Source organism: Ochotona princeps, chromosome 17, assembly GCF_030435755.1.
Source record: "Ochotona princeps isolate mOchPri1 chromosome 17, mOchPri1.hap1, whole genome shotgun sequence".
Taxonomy (NCBI): Eukaryota; Metazoa; Chordata; class Mammalia; order Lagomorpha; family Ochotonidae; genus Ochotona; species Ochotona princeps.
The window spans coordinates 8,750,692-8,767,598 of NC_080848.1; the positions used below are offsets into that span (position 1 = coordinate 8,750,692).

Below are 16,907 nucleotides of genomic sequence, written 5' to 3' on the forward strand. Positions count from 1 at the left end.
CTTCTGCTAAGTGCCTGCTCCTTCAAATATTCTCAAACGATGTGGAAATTTCTCAAAATTCTGCTATAAACCCTAGTCTCTTCTTTGTATACCCTTTCCCTGATAAATCACACGCACTACACAGATTTTAAATACTGACTAGATAAAGACAACATCTCAGTGTCCATTTCTAAACCAAAGATCTGTTCAGGACTCAGCACATACCTGCTGTCTCGCTGTGTATTTGTTCAGATATCATAAACCTGCCCAAACCAAACTCTGAATTCGTTTTCCTTCAAATTTGGCACAGCACAGACATTGTCTGTGATGCCAACACCCTATATGGGGTCAGCTAGAGCCAGCTGCTCCACCTCCCACCCACCCACCTCTAGGCTAACGGTCTGCGGAAGCGGTGAAGGATGGCCCAAGTTCTTGGGACTCTTTACCCACGTGGGAGACCCAGAAGCAGCCCCTAGCTCCTGGCTTCTGCCTGGCCAGCCCTGTCCATTGTAGTCATCTGGGTAGTGAACCAGTGGATGAAAAATCTCTCCATGTATCTCTTTGCATACTGACTTTCAAATAAGTAATAATAATAATTAAAAAAAAACCTCTCAGTCTTCCCATTTTATCCAAAAGCACCAATATCCCCTGCCTTATGAGACCCAAGGCACTCACAGCACAAGCCTTTCTCCCTGTGCCTCGCAGCCTGTCTGGCAGAACCCAACATTTGCCCTTACGAAGCTGACCTACAATCCGCCTCTCTCGTCTTGCAGGTTCCCAACTCTGGAACTGGTTAGCATGCAGAGCAGTGCCTAGTACAAAGGCTCACCTACTTGCCTCCAATTCACCCACAACAGCCTTTACTGAGGGGGCCCACAAACCCCGATGGCTTCCCCATGCAAGCAGAGACACCCCAAGCCTGCACGGTGGGCTCCAGTGCAGACAGCGACATGCTGTGTCATCCTCCCTCACGCTGGCCTCAGTCACACTGTGTGAATGAGCACACTGAGTGAACACACAAGCTTTTCCCACTCCACACGTTGCTGCTTCTGCCTGGAGAACTCTCCCTCCTTGCCCAGCCGACACTGAGCAGTGGGGTCTTAAACGTCACCTTCTTGTACCAACCTACTGGTCTGTTCCTGTTACCTTTTTCTTCACAGCACTGCCCATACGTGCAATGACATCTTTGCCAACTTAGTGCCGGTCCTCCAAGCTACATGCAAAATCAACATAAAGACCACTTTCACTTGGTTCACTAGCAAATCTCTAACCTGCAAAAGGGAGCCTGGCACCTGAACAGGTTTTGAGGGAACCATTAACACCTGTGACGGTGACAGATCACCTGTAATCTGCTAGCCAGGGCTTTCCCACCTTCATCATTTTTTATACTTGCCATTCACTTTCCACACACTTTTAAAGTAACACTCTAATACATGTACATAAAATACAATTACATATAAAAATATCAGGTGAGGGCCGACATTGTGTTGCAGTAAGTTAAGTGGCCGCCTGTAATGCCAGCAGCCCACATGGGAGCACCAGTTAAAAATCCTAGCTGCGCTGCTCTGCTCCAGCTCCCGGTTTAATGTGCTTGGGAGGCAGAACAAGTGCCTGGGCCCCTGCCCGCCTCGTGGGGGACGGAGGGAGTGCCAGGCTCAGGGCTTTGGCCTGTCCCAGCCCTGTCCATGTGGGTATCTGGGGAGCAGACAAGTAAATGGAAGCTCTCACTGCGCCTTTCAATTAAACCAATCAACCTTTTAAAAAATTGAATACTCAGATGGACATATTCATATGAAAGTATATTTCTACAGAATTAAACCATTTTATTAAAGTATTCTTTTTTCATCATAAGAAAGGTATTGCACATTAAGGTAACTCATGGGAATTTTGGTTCTTTCACGAAACTGTAATCCTCACCATAAAACTGGCTGCAACATTTAAACACAACCCACGGTGAGAGAAACATGAAGCAAGCGTAACTTCCTTGTCCTCACGCTGCAATGAATCTATTCTTCACAGTAACAAAGTCCTACCACTTCTGAAACTGAGGCAAATGAAGACAGTTATATGTAAATAGGTAATAGTTAAATGTAAATAGGTAATAGTTAAAAATAGTAAATCATTTGTACTGTAACATTTTTAACTCAATTAGTTCGAGCACTTTTTTTTTGAAAATTTGCATTGGAATAGATAGTATGTACAGCTTTGTGAAGATACAGTATCCAATGATCTGGATTTAAATATCAATAAAAATCAATCTGGAGACCATCCAATATTTGAACAGCAACTGTATGTCTCTAAGGTATATCTATGTACCTGCTTCCTCTTGGCAGACCTCACACAGCACAAGACAAACAGGAACCTGCGAGGGACCCTGGCGACTTGCACCCTGGGGCAGCGGCTCACTGCTAGGAGCATCCAGGTTTTCTTCAACTCAGTAGCAACAAAGGAATAACCAAACTACACATCATAAAACCTAAACAAAGTCATGTGCTGAACTTAGAAGACTAGATTCTCTACATAATTTATACTCTGCCAATTCACCTCATGAAACAGAATAAGCATTTGTAAAAAATTTATCCAGAGAGTAGGAAAAAAGTAACCAAGATGGTAAGGAAAGTCAAAGTCTCTCACTCCACTTTTTTCAGCTTTTTCTTTAATCTTTCTAGAAGAGTTAAGGGAGAAATGTTCCATTTATAAGCTAAATATAGTTGTCCTGGCTCTAAAAACCAAAGCACATTTAAGGGACAGCAAAGAAGAGCTGCGCTTGTCAGCCAAGGCTGTTTTTAAGACTAAAATCAATACATCTTTATTCTTTCAGGGAGACACATTTGAGATTTATTTGACTTCATGAGAAAACAGTGGGAACTCTGTTACAGTAAATTTTTTTTGATGACCTTACAAAAAGCAACAAGAAACCATAAAACTTTAAAATATTGTATTAGAATTCATTTTGTATTTTAGGGACACAGGGAATGTTTTCACTCTGGCCATGAAGCCCAAATACGCTCTCTGACCTCACCATGTCTTTGCTAAGCCCCAGCAGGGAAACGGCAGACTGGTGTGGAAGGGCCTCAGGAGACGGGAGAGAAAAGAGGAGCGCAGCCAGCGCCTAGGCCGACGCTCATGGTCACCTCATCACACCTCCAGCAGGAACGGAAGCACACGGATGATCCTGCTCACACATCTCATCTCAGACAACACATTCCCCAAACAATTAACTCTAACTGTAAACATCACAGCAAAATCCAGAGAACCGGTCAGTGTGGTGGCTCAGTGAGCCAAGCTGCTGCCTGCAGCCCTCTCGGGAGCTGGCTAGAACCTGGATGCTCTGCCTACAATCCAGCTCCATGTCAGTGTTTCGGGAAAGACAGTGAAGGCTGTCCCGAGGATTGGGCCCTTGCCACCCTCACGGGAGACCTAAACGGAGCTCCAAGTCTCTGGCTTTGGCCTGGCCCTGGCCCAGCCTTTGTGACTATTTGGGGAGTGAACCATGGATAGATTTCTATCATTCTGCCTTTCAAATAAATCTTTTTTTTAATATTTATTTTATTTTTTTTTATTGGAAAGTCAGATATACAGAGAGGAAAAGAGAAAGAAAGATCTTTCGTCCGATGAGTCACTCCCCAAGTGACTGCAATGGCCGGTGCTACGCCCATCCGAAGCCGGGAGCCAGGAACTTCTTCCGGGTTTCCCACATGGGTGCAGGAACCCAAGGCTTTGGCCTATCCTCAACTGCTTTCTCAGGCCACAAGCAGGGGAACAGGATGGGAGGTAGAGCTGCTGGGATTAGAACCGGCAGCCATATGGGATCCCGGCACGTTCAAGGCAAGGACCTTAGCCACTAGGCCATGCCGCCGGGCCCGCAAATAAATCTTAAAACAAAAATTTAAATTAGCATCTTCATTATAGGCTGAGCATTCCAAATCCAAAATGCTGCAAAATCCAGAACTTTAGGAACAACCACAAGACATCTTAAATAGATGATCCCACACTTGACCTCAGGCCGTTTTAAATATACACAGTTAAGGGCTAAATATAGACAGTCATCAATGATGAAATGGTTTTGCCTGTTTAAAAAGGTGTTCACAGATACAACTCTAAGCCATTATTTCTGATTTCCTTTTGCAGATTGATTTATCTCCAAGTCAGAAGTAGAGAGGAAGGACAGACAGAAAGTGTGAAGTCGCCTGATGTTCCCCACAGCCAGGACCAGGCAGGCTCAAGTCAGGGGCTTGCAGCGTCTTCCAGATCTCAAGCCCACAGGCCATCCTCCATTGCTTTGCGAGGCACACAGCAGGGAGCTGGACCAGAAGCAGAGTAGCCAGGTCTGGAACCCTCCAACAGGTGCTAAATGAGATGCCAGCACTTCAGGAAACACCTTTTCCCACTCTAATTTCTGAATGGATTCTCAAGGTAGCCTGCAGTCAGAGCCTCAAGCTTCACTGAGAGAGCTCAACAAGTGAGAGGTGGAAAGACCAGAGTCAGTCAGGAGCACAGGCCAAGAGCTGTGAGCAACGATCAACTGAAAAGCAGCCAATTTTGTTTATATAGCAAACTTTTCAAAGGTCTATTTATTTTTAATTTGAAAGGCAGATTTTTGGGCCCGGTGGCATGGCCTAGCGGCTTAAGTCCTCACTTTGAACGCCCCAGGATCCCATATGGGCGCCGGTTCTAATCCCGGCAGCTCCACTTCCCATCCAGCTCCCTGCTTGTGGCCTGGGAAAGCAGTCCAGGACGGCCCAAAGCCTTGGGACCCTGCACCCGCGTGGGAGACCCGGAAGAGGTTCCTGGTTCCCAGCATCGGATTGGCGCGCACTGGCCCGTTGTGGTCACTTGGGGAGTGAAACATCGGATGGAAGATCTTCCTCTCTGTCTCTCCTCCTCTCTGTATATCCGGCTTTCCAATAATAATAAAATCTTTAAAAAAAAAAAAAAAAAGAAAGGCAGATTTTCTAGAGAGAGAAGGAGACACAGAGAGTAAAGTCCTCCATCTGCTGGTTTACTGCCCAAATGACTGAAATGGTCGGAGCTGAGCTGATCTTGAGCTGGGCGCCAGGAGCCTCTTCCCAACCTTCTATGTGGATCCAGAGGCCCAAGGCTTCGGGCCATCCTCCACTGCTTTCCCAGGCACATCAGCAGGGAGCTAGATCGGAAGCAAAACTGCAGGGACACAAACTGGCACCCACATGAGATGCCAGCACTTTCAATCAGAGGGTAAGCCTACTATGCCACTGCACCAGCCCCTCATATACAGCCCCTCAAATTTTAATATCATCAAAACTATAATAGTGTATCTATCTATATATTAACTACTACAAATAAGAGAAAACATGATACTGTTTTCGGGGGGGGGGGGTTTGGCTTATTCCACTTAGCTGTCATCTCCAGTCAACCCATTCTGTTGTCAATGCCAGGATTTTGCTCTTTTTTGTAGCTGAGCAACATTGTATCATGCATGTGCCACATTTCTTGGCAGAGATTTATTTATTAATTTGTTTTTTTTAAAGATTTATTTATTTTTATTACAAAGTCAGATATACAGAGAGGAGGAGAGACAGAGAGGAAGATCTTCCGTCCGATGATTCACTCCCCAAGTGAGCCGCAACGGCCAGTGCTGCGCCGATCTGAAGCCGGGAACCAGGAACCTCCTCCAGGTCTCCCACGCTGGTGCAGGGTCCCAAGACTTTGGGCCGTCCTCGACTGCTTTCCCACGCCACAAACAGGGAGCTGGATGGGAAGCAGGGCCCATATGGGATTAGAACCGGTGCCCATATGGGATCCCAGGGCGTTCAAGGTGAGGACTTTAGCCGCTAGGCCACGCTGCCAGGCCCTATTTATTAATTTGAAAGAGTTACAGAGAGACAGGAGACAGAGCTCATCCAGCTGCTGGCTCATTCCTAGATGGCTGCCAGTGCCTGGTACTCTGCCAGGCCAACCAGGAGCCAAGAGCTGCTTTTGGGTTTTCCATGTTGGTGACAGGGTCCAAGCACTTAGGCCCACTGTGCTGCTTTTTCCAGACCATTAGCAAGGAGCTGCAGTGGAGGTGGAGCCGTCGGAACACCAACTGGAGCTCACACGGGATGCCTGCATCACAGGCGGCAGCTTTACCCACCGTGCCACCATGCCAGCCCTAACATCTCATTTTTAAGCTACTCACCATCTGAAGCACATTTAGGTGCATGTTCTTTAAAGGATACCTTAGTGCACTCCATACATTAGGAATACTAATAGCTAATACTAGTAATATGGTTTAAAGCATGGCCACTACTGTGCCAAAGGCGTCACATGGGTTATCTCACATAACCCTCACAACTGGTGAGAACATTGGGCCAGCATTAGGTGCTGTAAGCGAAGCTGGCACTTGCAATACCAGCAATCCAAACTGGAGTGTTGGTTCAAGTCCTGGCCTCCGCACTGCCAGCACACCTCACTGCCCATGTGTCTGGGAAGGCAGTGGAGGATGGCCCTTGTACTCAGGGTCCTGGCGCCCATGTGGGAACCTGGTTAAAGCCTGGGGCCCCTGGCTTTGGAACGGACCAGCCGCAGCCTCTTGTGAAGTAATAGAGAGATGATTTCTCTATCCAAATCACTCTGCCTTTCAAATAAGTAAAATAAACCTTTTAAAAAAAGTTCTCACAATCAACCTTGTTTTACAGCTGTAGAGACAGAAACACAGAGAAGCTCCGGCTGGGCTGCCTGCCTTGGTCCCCACAGCAAAGCAGAAAAACACATCAAATTGAGGTAATCACATTAAAACCTTAAGTAAGTGGCCGAGGTTGTGGCAAAGTGGCTTAATTTGTCACCTGCAGCACCAGCATTCCACACGGGCAATGGTTCAAGTCCCAGTTTCGCTACTTTGGATCCAGCTCCCTGCTGAATGCACCTGGGAAAGCAGCAGAAGAGGATCCAAGGCCTGGGAGAGCCAGGTGAAGCTCCTAGCTCCGGCTTGGCCCCTGGTGGCCATTTGGGGAGTGAACTCTACGGATGAGAGACCTCTCTCTCTGTCTCTCCCTTTCTCTGTACTCTTCAAATAAATAAACCTTAAAAACACTAGTTGAAATGCATTACAGTGAGCAAAACGAATCAGTAAATTTCAGCCTTCATATTTATACAGAAAACAGATGTTCAGCAACAAGAAAGTAATACGGAGAGCAACACTGAGTTTTACAACCCCTCTGCAACATCACAGGGCTAACTCACTGCCGAACAACTTCCCCACCAGAAAAGAGTCTGATAACATCAACAAAATGCAACAGTAATTGATTCACCTACATGCACGTCTGTGTGTGTGCATGTGCGTGTGTGTGCACACGTGCAGGTCCCCACAACTGTACTACAACTGTGTGCAGCATGGGCATTTGGCCCAGTAGCCAGATGCAGGGTAGGATGCTGTGTGTTATAAAAGGTACCTAGATTCAGCACCTGCTCCATCTCCTGGCTCTAGCTGCCTGCTGGGCAGACCTTGGGAGATAGTGAAGTGGCTCGAGGAACTCGGTTCCAGCTTTCAGACTTCAGGCTCGCAGTGGCAGCCAGCCCAGCCAGAGCTCTAAGTGGGGGAATAAACCAGTGGATGGGAACATTCTCTCTCTCAAAAACATTTTAAAGAGAAAATACTGAAAAAGGAAACTATATCTATTTGCCAAACATCCTGTTTTCAAAATAAATAACACTCCAGCTCTAGGTTTCCAAGGTTTGAATAAAATATAATCACTGACAGCTCAGCAAATTTTCAAAAGGAAATTTTACCTATAGAGACGTAAACTTTTCTTTTTTACTTTCTTTTTAAAGGATTTATCTATTTGAAAGGCAAAGTTACAGAGAGGGAGAGACAACAGAGGCAGAGAAAAATCTTCCATCTCTAGTTTGCTCTCCAAATGAATGCAGCCCTGGCCAAACCCAGGAGCCTGGAGCTGCACCTGCGTCTCCCACGTGGGTGCAGGGGTCCAAGCATGCAGGCTATCCTCCAGGGCTTTCCCAGGTACATCAGCAGGGAGCTGGATCAGAAATAGAGCAGCTGTGACTCGAACTTAGACTCACGTGGGATGCCAACAGACGCTTAACCAGCTTACCCTGCTACAACACAGCCCTGGCGCAAAACCTAAATTTTAAACTACGATCTCAGAGGCCAGTGCTGTGATGCACGTTAAACCACCTACAACGACAACAGATCACACTGGCTTCCCCCATCGAGGCCCCTCTGCTTGGCTTCAACACAAATACAGCATTTTATGTGAGAGTAGTAATTAGCTTTTTAACTCAAGTCCAAATAAGTATTAAAGAGTCAACAAATGATTGATTATATTGTATTTCAAATAAATGTTGCAGTGTAAATCACTACTTAAGCCATAACGAAGTTTCTGGTTTTACTTGGCTCACACTCCTTTTCACAGGCCAAACCTCAACTGAACAGTTCCTTGGCTATGCAGACTGAGAGGAGATGCTGCCTTATGAATGAGCTGCCCATCCATCAGAGGGCAGAAGTGTAACTCTGGCAAGCAGACTGTACTACTTGCGGAAGGAAAATGAAGCCGAACCCGAGCAGCCATGACCAACAGAGAACATCTTTTGGTTTCAGGAACTGGGAAGACAGACTGGTCATTACAGGAAGCTGTGTTAATGCTGACAGTGTTAAAACTATTTATAGAAACCGGGAAGCTGTGGGGTATTCATTCCACTGTCACACAATTGTCCCACCTACCTAACCAGCACTGCTTATACTTTCCATTAAGGAATTAAGCAACAGGGCCCAGGTGAGGTAGCCTAGTGACTAAAGTCCTAGCGTTGAATGCACCAGGATCCCATATGGGCCCTGGTTCATATTCCGGCTGCACCATTTCCCATCCAGCTCCCTGCTTGTGGCCCGGCAAAGCAGTAGAGGACGGCTCAAAGACTTGAGACCCAGCACCTGCGTGGGAGACCCGTAAGAAGCTCCTGGCTTCGGACTGGCTCAGCTTCGGCCATTGTAGTCACTTGGGGAGTAAACCAGTTGATGGAAGACCTTTCTCTCCATAAATTTGACTTTCCAATAAAAATAAATAAATCTTAAAAAAAAAAAAAAAAAGGAAACTAAGCAACCAATTTAGCTGCCAGCGACTCTTGCCCGCTCTGTTAGCTCTGGTCCACACGGGCAATCACACCATACCCGAGCCAGCCTGGGGCCCCATCGCCCCTTCACCACCCATGTTCCCAAATGCCCTTGTGGCTGTCACCTGAGAAGCTTTCCTGAGGACAGGAATGCAACAGTGCAGCATCAGGAGACGGTGCACACGCTCTGTATCACATTTAATCACTATTTTCTTCTATTATGTTTAACATGCTAGTTCTTAATAACCAGAAATGTATTTAAAGTTACACAAGAAGGTGAATTTTAGACTTTTCTTTTCTACAGTAAGCTAATTATCTTACCCATAGTAGAACTAAACAAAAAGGAAACATTTGCCTAGGGCATCTGGGAAGAAAACCAGTCACATTTGACTAAAAGCTTTTAGTGGCAAGAGAGTGGCCTATTAAAAAAGTTAAGCTAGGGCCCAATGGCGTGGCCTAGCGGCTAAAGTCCTCACCTTGAACGCCCCGGGATCCCATATGGGCGCCGGTTCTAATCCCAGCAGCTCCACTTCCCATCCAGCTCCCTGCTGTGGCGTGGGAAAGCAGTCCAGGACGGCCCAATGCTTTAGGACCCTGCACCAGCGTGGGAGACCTGAAGGAGGTTCCAGGTTCCTGGTTTCGGATCGGTGCAGCACCGGCCCGTTGCGGCTCACTTGGGGAGTGAATCATCGGACGCAAGATCTTCCTCTCTGTCTCTCCTCCTCTCTGTATATCTGACTTTGTAATAAAATAAATACATCTTAAAAAAAAAAAGTTAAGCTGCGGGCCCGGAGCAGTAGCCTAGTGCCTAGTCCTTGCCTTACAGGTGCCGTGATCTCATATGGACACCGGTTCTAATCCCTACGGCCCCTTTTCCGATCCAGCTCCCTGCTTTGTGGCCTGGGAAAGTTGTTGAAGATGGCCCAAAGCCTTGGGACCCTGCACACACGTGAGAGACCCGGAAGAGGCTCTGGGCTCCTGGCTTCAGACAGGCACAGATTCAGCTGTTGCGGTCACTTGGGGAATGAATCATCAGACGGAAGATCTTCCTCTCTAACTCTTCTCTCTGTATATCTGACTTTCCAGTAAAAAATAAATGTAAAAAAAAAAAAAAAAAAAGCAAAACAAAACAAAGTTAAGCTGGGGGCGGGGGGGGGGGGGGAGCGGGGTCTGTGCCATACTGTGCAAGGTTAAGCATCAGTCTGTAGTGCCAACATCCTATGTGGGCACAGGTTCGAGCTCTGCTGCTCGACTTCCAATCTAGTTCGTTGCTAATGTGCCTAGGAAAGCACTGGAGGTCCCTGTACCCACATGGGAGACTCGGAAGAAGCTCCTGGCTCCTGTTCGGACCAGCCCAGCTCGAGCTGTTCTGTCCATTTAGGGAGTAAACCAGTACACGGATCTTCCCTTTGCTCTCTATAATTCTGCCTTTTAAATAAAAATAAGCAATTGCTTAAAAAAAAATTTAAGCTTTGCTGTCACAACTCTACCCCTTGTCTAAAAACTGATTAAAGGGGGCAGTCACTCATTTTAAGCAAAACGTCACAAAGAACTTACCAACTACTTTTTCAATTTGTACTACTAAGTTCAACAGCCAAATAGCTGAAACGGAAATGCTAATTTTGATTTGTACTTTATCTGATAATTCCTCCCATCTCCCCGATATTGATCCTTTCTATACAAAACTAAGAGCATATGTTGTCAAACACAAGAACACAAGTTATAAACATACAAGAGCTTCCTATCTCTTAGAAAATTTTACAGCTAGCATATATAAGTAATTCATGTCCTGCAGAAGAAACTTGATGAACAACTTTTTCCCTAGTAGATCTTTACAATTCAGAAGGTCTACAAAAATGAGGAAATAAACTTAAATGTCACACTCTATGTGAGTAGGAAAGAAAAAAAAAGGTATGTGAGAGACATGCTCCTGTGTGTGTGAGTGACGCGGCCATGCACGAAGGTAAGCGGGCAGCACCCAGGCCACTAGCAAGCACGGAGGGAAGACACAGGGTGTGGGATCCTGTCCAGGAGGAAGCCCGTGGACACAGGAGATGAGGCACGGCCATGAGGCACGTAACAAACTCAACCACATCGCCTACTGCTAATACTAATCCCTGGGTCCCATTTCAGGCTCCCGAAGACCCTCAGGTGCTGCAATCTGGAAACTGGCTTGCTTTAATGAGCATCCCAGCTGAGAAACTGATGCACCTGCATTCAGTCACATTCAACTCTGAGTCCACTGCTAAGGATAAAGACTAACGGCCAGATAGAGATTTGGTAAGAAGACATTCTGCCAGAGGGCTACACAGACACTCGTGGGATGTGCAGCAGAAAATCAGGGGGTGTGAATGAATGAAATGAATTAATGAATGAAACTACGTTTAACCTGAAGTCTCTTAGTCCTGACTTTCACAAAGAGAGTTAGAGGTAACAGAGAATGACCATGTGTTCCACGCATGCAGTGTGCGAACAAGACTTCCTTGTGGTCCAGGAAAGATGTACTAGGACAGCCACAGTAAGGGCAAGATGGCACTGCATGCAAGAGGGCGAGAGGAGATAGTCCTTCCGGACTGGCTCCCTGCAGGTGAGCAGGACTGACAGTGTCCCAAGGCTCACTGTAAATAGGCCGTGTGCCTCCTGAGCACCTAACACTGCCAAACACCAGACAGCACACCAAAAGCATACACAAGTCATTCATCCAACATAGTTACTGGGCACCTATGACCTGTGCCAAGGGCTACTACCCAAGAGAAAAACCTCTGTCTTCAAGAAGTTTAAAAATTAGATTTCAGCCTATTCTTCTGTCCTGTGGAGCAACAAATGTCTGGGCCTTGACTCTCTTTCACGTGGGGTCTTAACTCCTCAAGCCAAGAACACACAGGTCCCACACAGCAGCCCTACCTGCGTGCTCTGAATGACACACACTCGGTGCCTTCTGCCCATCTTGACAGGACATGAATGCACTAATTTTTGAAGTCCCTAAAGCCCAACTCCAATGAAATGGTAAAGGGCAAATATGGAACTTTCACACAGGAACTTCAAGGCGCACAGCTATTCATTTATTCATTCAATCAGTATGTACTAGATGCTTATCACTGATGCATGCTTTTGCCTTGACCTTGGAAAGATGACTCCAGAGCCTAAGAAAGCTTAAAGATCATGGACCGTTGGGCCCGGCGGCATGGCCTAGCAGCTAAAGTCCTCGCCTTGAATGCCCCGGGATCCCATATGGGTGCTGGTTCTAATCCTGGCAGCTCCACTTCCCATCCAGCTCCCTGCTTGTGGCCTGGGAAAGCAGTTGAGGACGGCCCAATGCATTGGGACCCTGCACCCACATGGGAGACCCAGAAGAGATTCCTAGTTCCCGGCTTCGGATCGGCATAGCACCGGCCGCTGCGGCTCACTTGGGGAGTGAATCATCAGATGGAAGATCTTCCTCTCTGTCTCTCTTCCTCTCTGTATATCTGACTTTGTAATAAAAATAAATAAATCTTAAAAAAAATAATAATAAATCTTTAAAAAAAGTATTTAAAAAAAAGAAAATGAACTAAAGAAAATAAGCAGCATTTAGAACTGGAGGCAGTCACATAAGCTCAACAGCCCCACAGAACAAAAAGAATCAGAAACCTGGGAACTGGCTGAAAGTCACCTGTCAAGCTACAGTTTTTAACATATAATGTTGCTCACTATTTACAAGAATGTGAGATAGTCCTTGACTATCAGAAATGGGCAAGTTACCGGACACACACATACACACACACACACACGAGAAAACAGTCAAGTTGTAATCATATGATGATGTATGTAACAGCCAAAAGTCAGAGAAAGCTAAGATGAAGGTGTCAGCTTTGCAAAGTTATCACACACACTTCTCTGGTAACTCTGAATACCCAGCCTCCTCCTGAGTACAAACTGTGACAGCAGAGGCTGCAGGCTGTTCATCCCCGCGTGGCCACACCCGGCAGCGCTGGTGACATCATCAACAAACTTTCTAAGCAGTTTTCCTTTTGACTATCACTTTAGACATTTTATAGCGAAGCCCTTCAGATGCGAATCACTTCTAAGGGCACAGGGTTGATTTCTCTCACTATCAGAAGCTCTCTGGCCTTTGGCAAACAGAACCCAGAATCGAATCCAAAGCAGCAACAATAAATTACAAACCACTTGATGGAACAAAACCTTGAAAGGATCTTATCGCCAAAACAGGGAGGAAATGATTTTCAAAAGGAGAGCAAAATTTAAGAAAATCACAACTTCACTTTTAAAAAGAAAAAATGAGTAAGAGGTTCGTCAAATCCACATTTGTCTCATTTACATCGTACTAAAAAGCTCACCACAGAGCAATCCCAGTATCTGATACTACATTTTTGCAGTTTTGGACAAATTATACTGTGGAAGTAAAAGAAAAAAAGTGTGCTAAAGCTAGACATTAGTCAATATTTTAAAAATAAAACCATGATGTTTTAAAAGAACAAAAATCTCTTACCAGCTGGAATTCCCGACGCCGGTCATAGGCGTTCTGTATGCCACTATCTGCCCACAGCGCTCTGATAGCCGGAAGGTACTGTAAGAAGATGGGTGTCTCCACCTGTCCCTGGGCCACCATGGGGGCCCGGGTGTCAAACGCCATCATCCTGTCTCCATGAAGCTGGTTGGCGTTGTCTCCCCAGGGAATATGAAGCTTCTCGCGAGCATCGACCAGCACTCTCATACCTTTGTTTAAAAAGACAAATGAAAACAGGGGAAGAATCATGAGACATGACCCCAAGTTTTCATTTCAATGTTATTTCCTTAAACTACTCAATCCTCCTCCAAAAATAGAGACCAAAATCAAAACAGCTCCCAGTATCTTCTCAGCTATATATATATATATATACACACATATATATACATATATATACATATACATATATACAGTTGCTCCAAGTTGTAAACTTAGAGCATTGAAGAGTAAATACCAACAGCTCAACTGTTCTTCCTGAAGGACTTTGTAACATGTAGCAATTTATAAAGAAACTTCTGGGCTCCATGGTGCTCAGAAGAAAACTAGAGAAGGAAGGATGCTGCGCAGCCCCAGGTCCAAGCTATGAAGGCCACCATGCAAGCCCGTTTCAGGAGGCTGACACTTAGTTATTCCACAGTGAGAAGCAGCCCCAGAGCTCAGCATCCAGGTGGCCCCTTGGCCCCCGAGCCCAGCTTCTCTCACATCAGGTCAAACCTGTGTGGGCCACAGGGGCCTCACACCTCCCTAGCAGGGAGGAAGGCCAACTGCAAAAACACCCCCAAACAAATTACCACTCACAGGGCCCAGGGCAAAATCAACATTTCTGCAGGTAAACTGCTACCTCTGGTGCACCTGACAGTCACTTGGCTCTTAGTGAGTCAACTATTTGGATAATCCAGAAATGATTTCGCTGTTAATGTCCTGACTATGCCAGCTTAGACATAATGCTTGCATGAGATGAGCTGCCTCCCCTCTCCATCCGAGCTGCAAGCAGGTGTCGTGGAAGGTCCCAGCCAGCCTCCGGCCTGCAGAACCGGCGGCAGTGCACACGCTGCCTCTACTCACGACCATGACATGAAGTTCTGCACTGCAGTACCTCCAAGAGAGGACCAGCAAGCAGTCTCGGGCCTAGAGCTTTGTCCTAAACATCAGGGCAGGCGAAACACAGCTCTTCTGTACAGCTCACCCGCACAGGTTCCGGGGCTGAGCGCTGCCTGCGGGTGAGCTCCCAGCCTCACATCTCCAGCCAGTACCCCACAATGCCTTCCCCTCCGGGCAGCTCTACACAAGCCCTGGGGGGCGGGGGAGTGACCTGAAGGAGCAACTTCTCTACTTTCTGGACAAAAATCCCACTGAAAAGCTGCTCGGATTACTTGCAATGTAATCGGAAGCAGCCCAGATCAAGCATCTGAGCAAACTCCTGGACACCCAGCTCCCCAGACAGAACCGCGGCGCACCAGACGCGCCAGGTGCAGGCGCTCCATTTGGCCAAGAAGTCTTGTCCGTGGAAAAGACCTAACCTCAAGAAAATGGAGTGCGGATTATCTTTCAAATGCCAAAACAGAGGCTATCTTCTCAACTTCCTTGACCGTCCAGAAATAAAAATCATGTGCACACCCCTACCCAACAACACGGTTTAACTTGAACAACACTGTCAAAAAGGAGCGGAGCCCATTAGCCTACCTAACAGTAAGTCACCGACTTGACCTGGGCACAACCCGCATTCCTTTTAGGCCGGTCTTTCAATGCCTACCCAACTTCGTACAAACAGAAAACGCAGCACTGGTACTCCATTCCCTGCCCAGTTATTCAGCTTAAAAGGGCAGGGTGTGCAACCGCGATCACAGGCACACACAGCCTGGTGGCGGATCGGGACAACCGGGCGAGAACCCACAACGCTTATGATTTGGGGCCAAAAGGTATGGGTCTAGGCTTTCCTGAGGCCACGGCATCAAAGGACACCCTCCAGCTTCCATATCCTGGTCCCCCAAAAGCCCCAAGGGCTGTCACTCTTACGCCCTTGACAAGAGTAGGCAAGGCAAAAGTTTCCTGACTGCGACAGTTCCAGAACTCGCTCAGAAGGCGGCCCAGGGAAGCCGGGGACGCACCGGACCTTCTGCATTCGGGTCACCCCACCCGGGCGGGCCAGAGGCGGCCGGAGCGGGCTGTGGGGCTGGAGACCCACTCTCGAGTCTTCGTGCCCCATCTGCAGGCAGGACTCCGGGTGAGGCCACCCCGCAGAACCCATGGCACCTGGCTCTCCTCACTTCCCACTTGGAGGGGACGAGGCCAGCGGTCGGGGAGGGGTGGCGGGTCCAGCCGTGACCCCCCCCACCCATCCTCAGGCGCCTCCGGGCATCGTCTTCCCTCTCCCCTAAAGGGGCGAGGGCACTCAGGCCGGGCAGAAGCCGAGCCCCGGGGCGCGCCCCCTTCTCGCCCTGCGCGGCCCGGTCCTCCGCCGGGTCCCCCCCGAGCGGACGCGGGCGGTGTCCGGGCCCGGTGACCGCACCCCCGGGGTCCCCGCACCCCCGGGGTCCCCTCGCCCCCTAGGGCCCCGGCCCCGCACCTTTGATCACGTTGCTGTAGATGGTGGGGCGGAACTCCTCGCGCGCGCGCTGGTCGAAGTCCTGCCCGTGGATGATCCGCATCTGCTTGAGGAAGGTGGACTTGCCGCTCTCGCCCGCGCCCAGCAGCAGGATCTTCACGAGCCGCTTCACGTAGGTCTTCTCCCGGGACAGGCATTTGTCGATCTCCTTGGACTTGCGCTGCTGCTCGGCCTCCCCGCTCGTCAGCACGCAGCCGGGGAAGCACACGGACAGCACGGACCGCGACGGCAGGAAGTCCGCCATCTTGCCGCCGCCGCCGCCGCCGCCTCGGCGGGCCCCTCCGGCTCCCTCCACCTCCTTCGCGGGCGGCGGGCGGCTCCGGCACCGCGGCTCGAGGGCGGGGAGCGCTGCGGCGGCCCGAGCGCGCCCGCGGAGGGAGGGAACCAGAGAACTGACTCGCAAGGGCGGGCCGGGCAGGGCGGGCTAGGCGAACCGGGGAGGGGAGGGGAAAGGAGGGCGGGCCCGGGAGGGGCGGTGGCCCCCGGGGCGTGCGCGCGCCCGCCGGCTGCCGGGGACGCGCACGCAGGCCGCCTCCGGGCCCGGCGAGTCACGCGCTCGCGGTCGGCCTCGCGTGCGTTGGTCGGGGGAAGGGTGGGGGAGCGAGGGGCGCGCGCCCGAGCCGCGGTCACGTGAGGGGCCGCCTGGCGCGCGCGCCCGCCGAGCTCAACTTTCTGTTTCCTTTAAAAGCGCGCAACTCCTGGGCGCCAGGGCTGTTTCCGGGAACCCTA

At 48.8% G+C, this 16,907-nt stretch overlaps 1 protein-coding gene across 1 annotated transcript in view; it reads right to left on the bottom strand.

Moving 5' to 3' along the window:
• The window catches only part of GNA13 (G protein subunit alpha 13), a 34,707-nt gene extending 18,074 nt beyond the window's left edge, over positions 1-16,633 (bottom strand). The window contains exons 1-2 of the mRNA XM_004592961.2: positions 16,140-16,633; positions 13,556-13,782 (exon numbers count right to left, since the gene is read on the bottom strand). Coding sequence (XP_004593018.1) covers positions 13,556-13,782; positions 16,140-16,422 — 510 coding nt within the window. The 5' untranslated portion in view covers positions 16,423-16,633. The remainder of the gene's footprint in view (positions 1-13,555; positions 13,783-16,139) is intronic.
• Between the last annotated feature and the right edge of the window lie 274 nt (positions 16,634-16,907).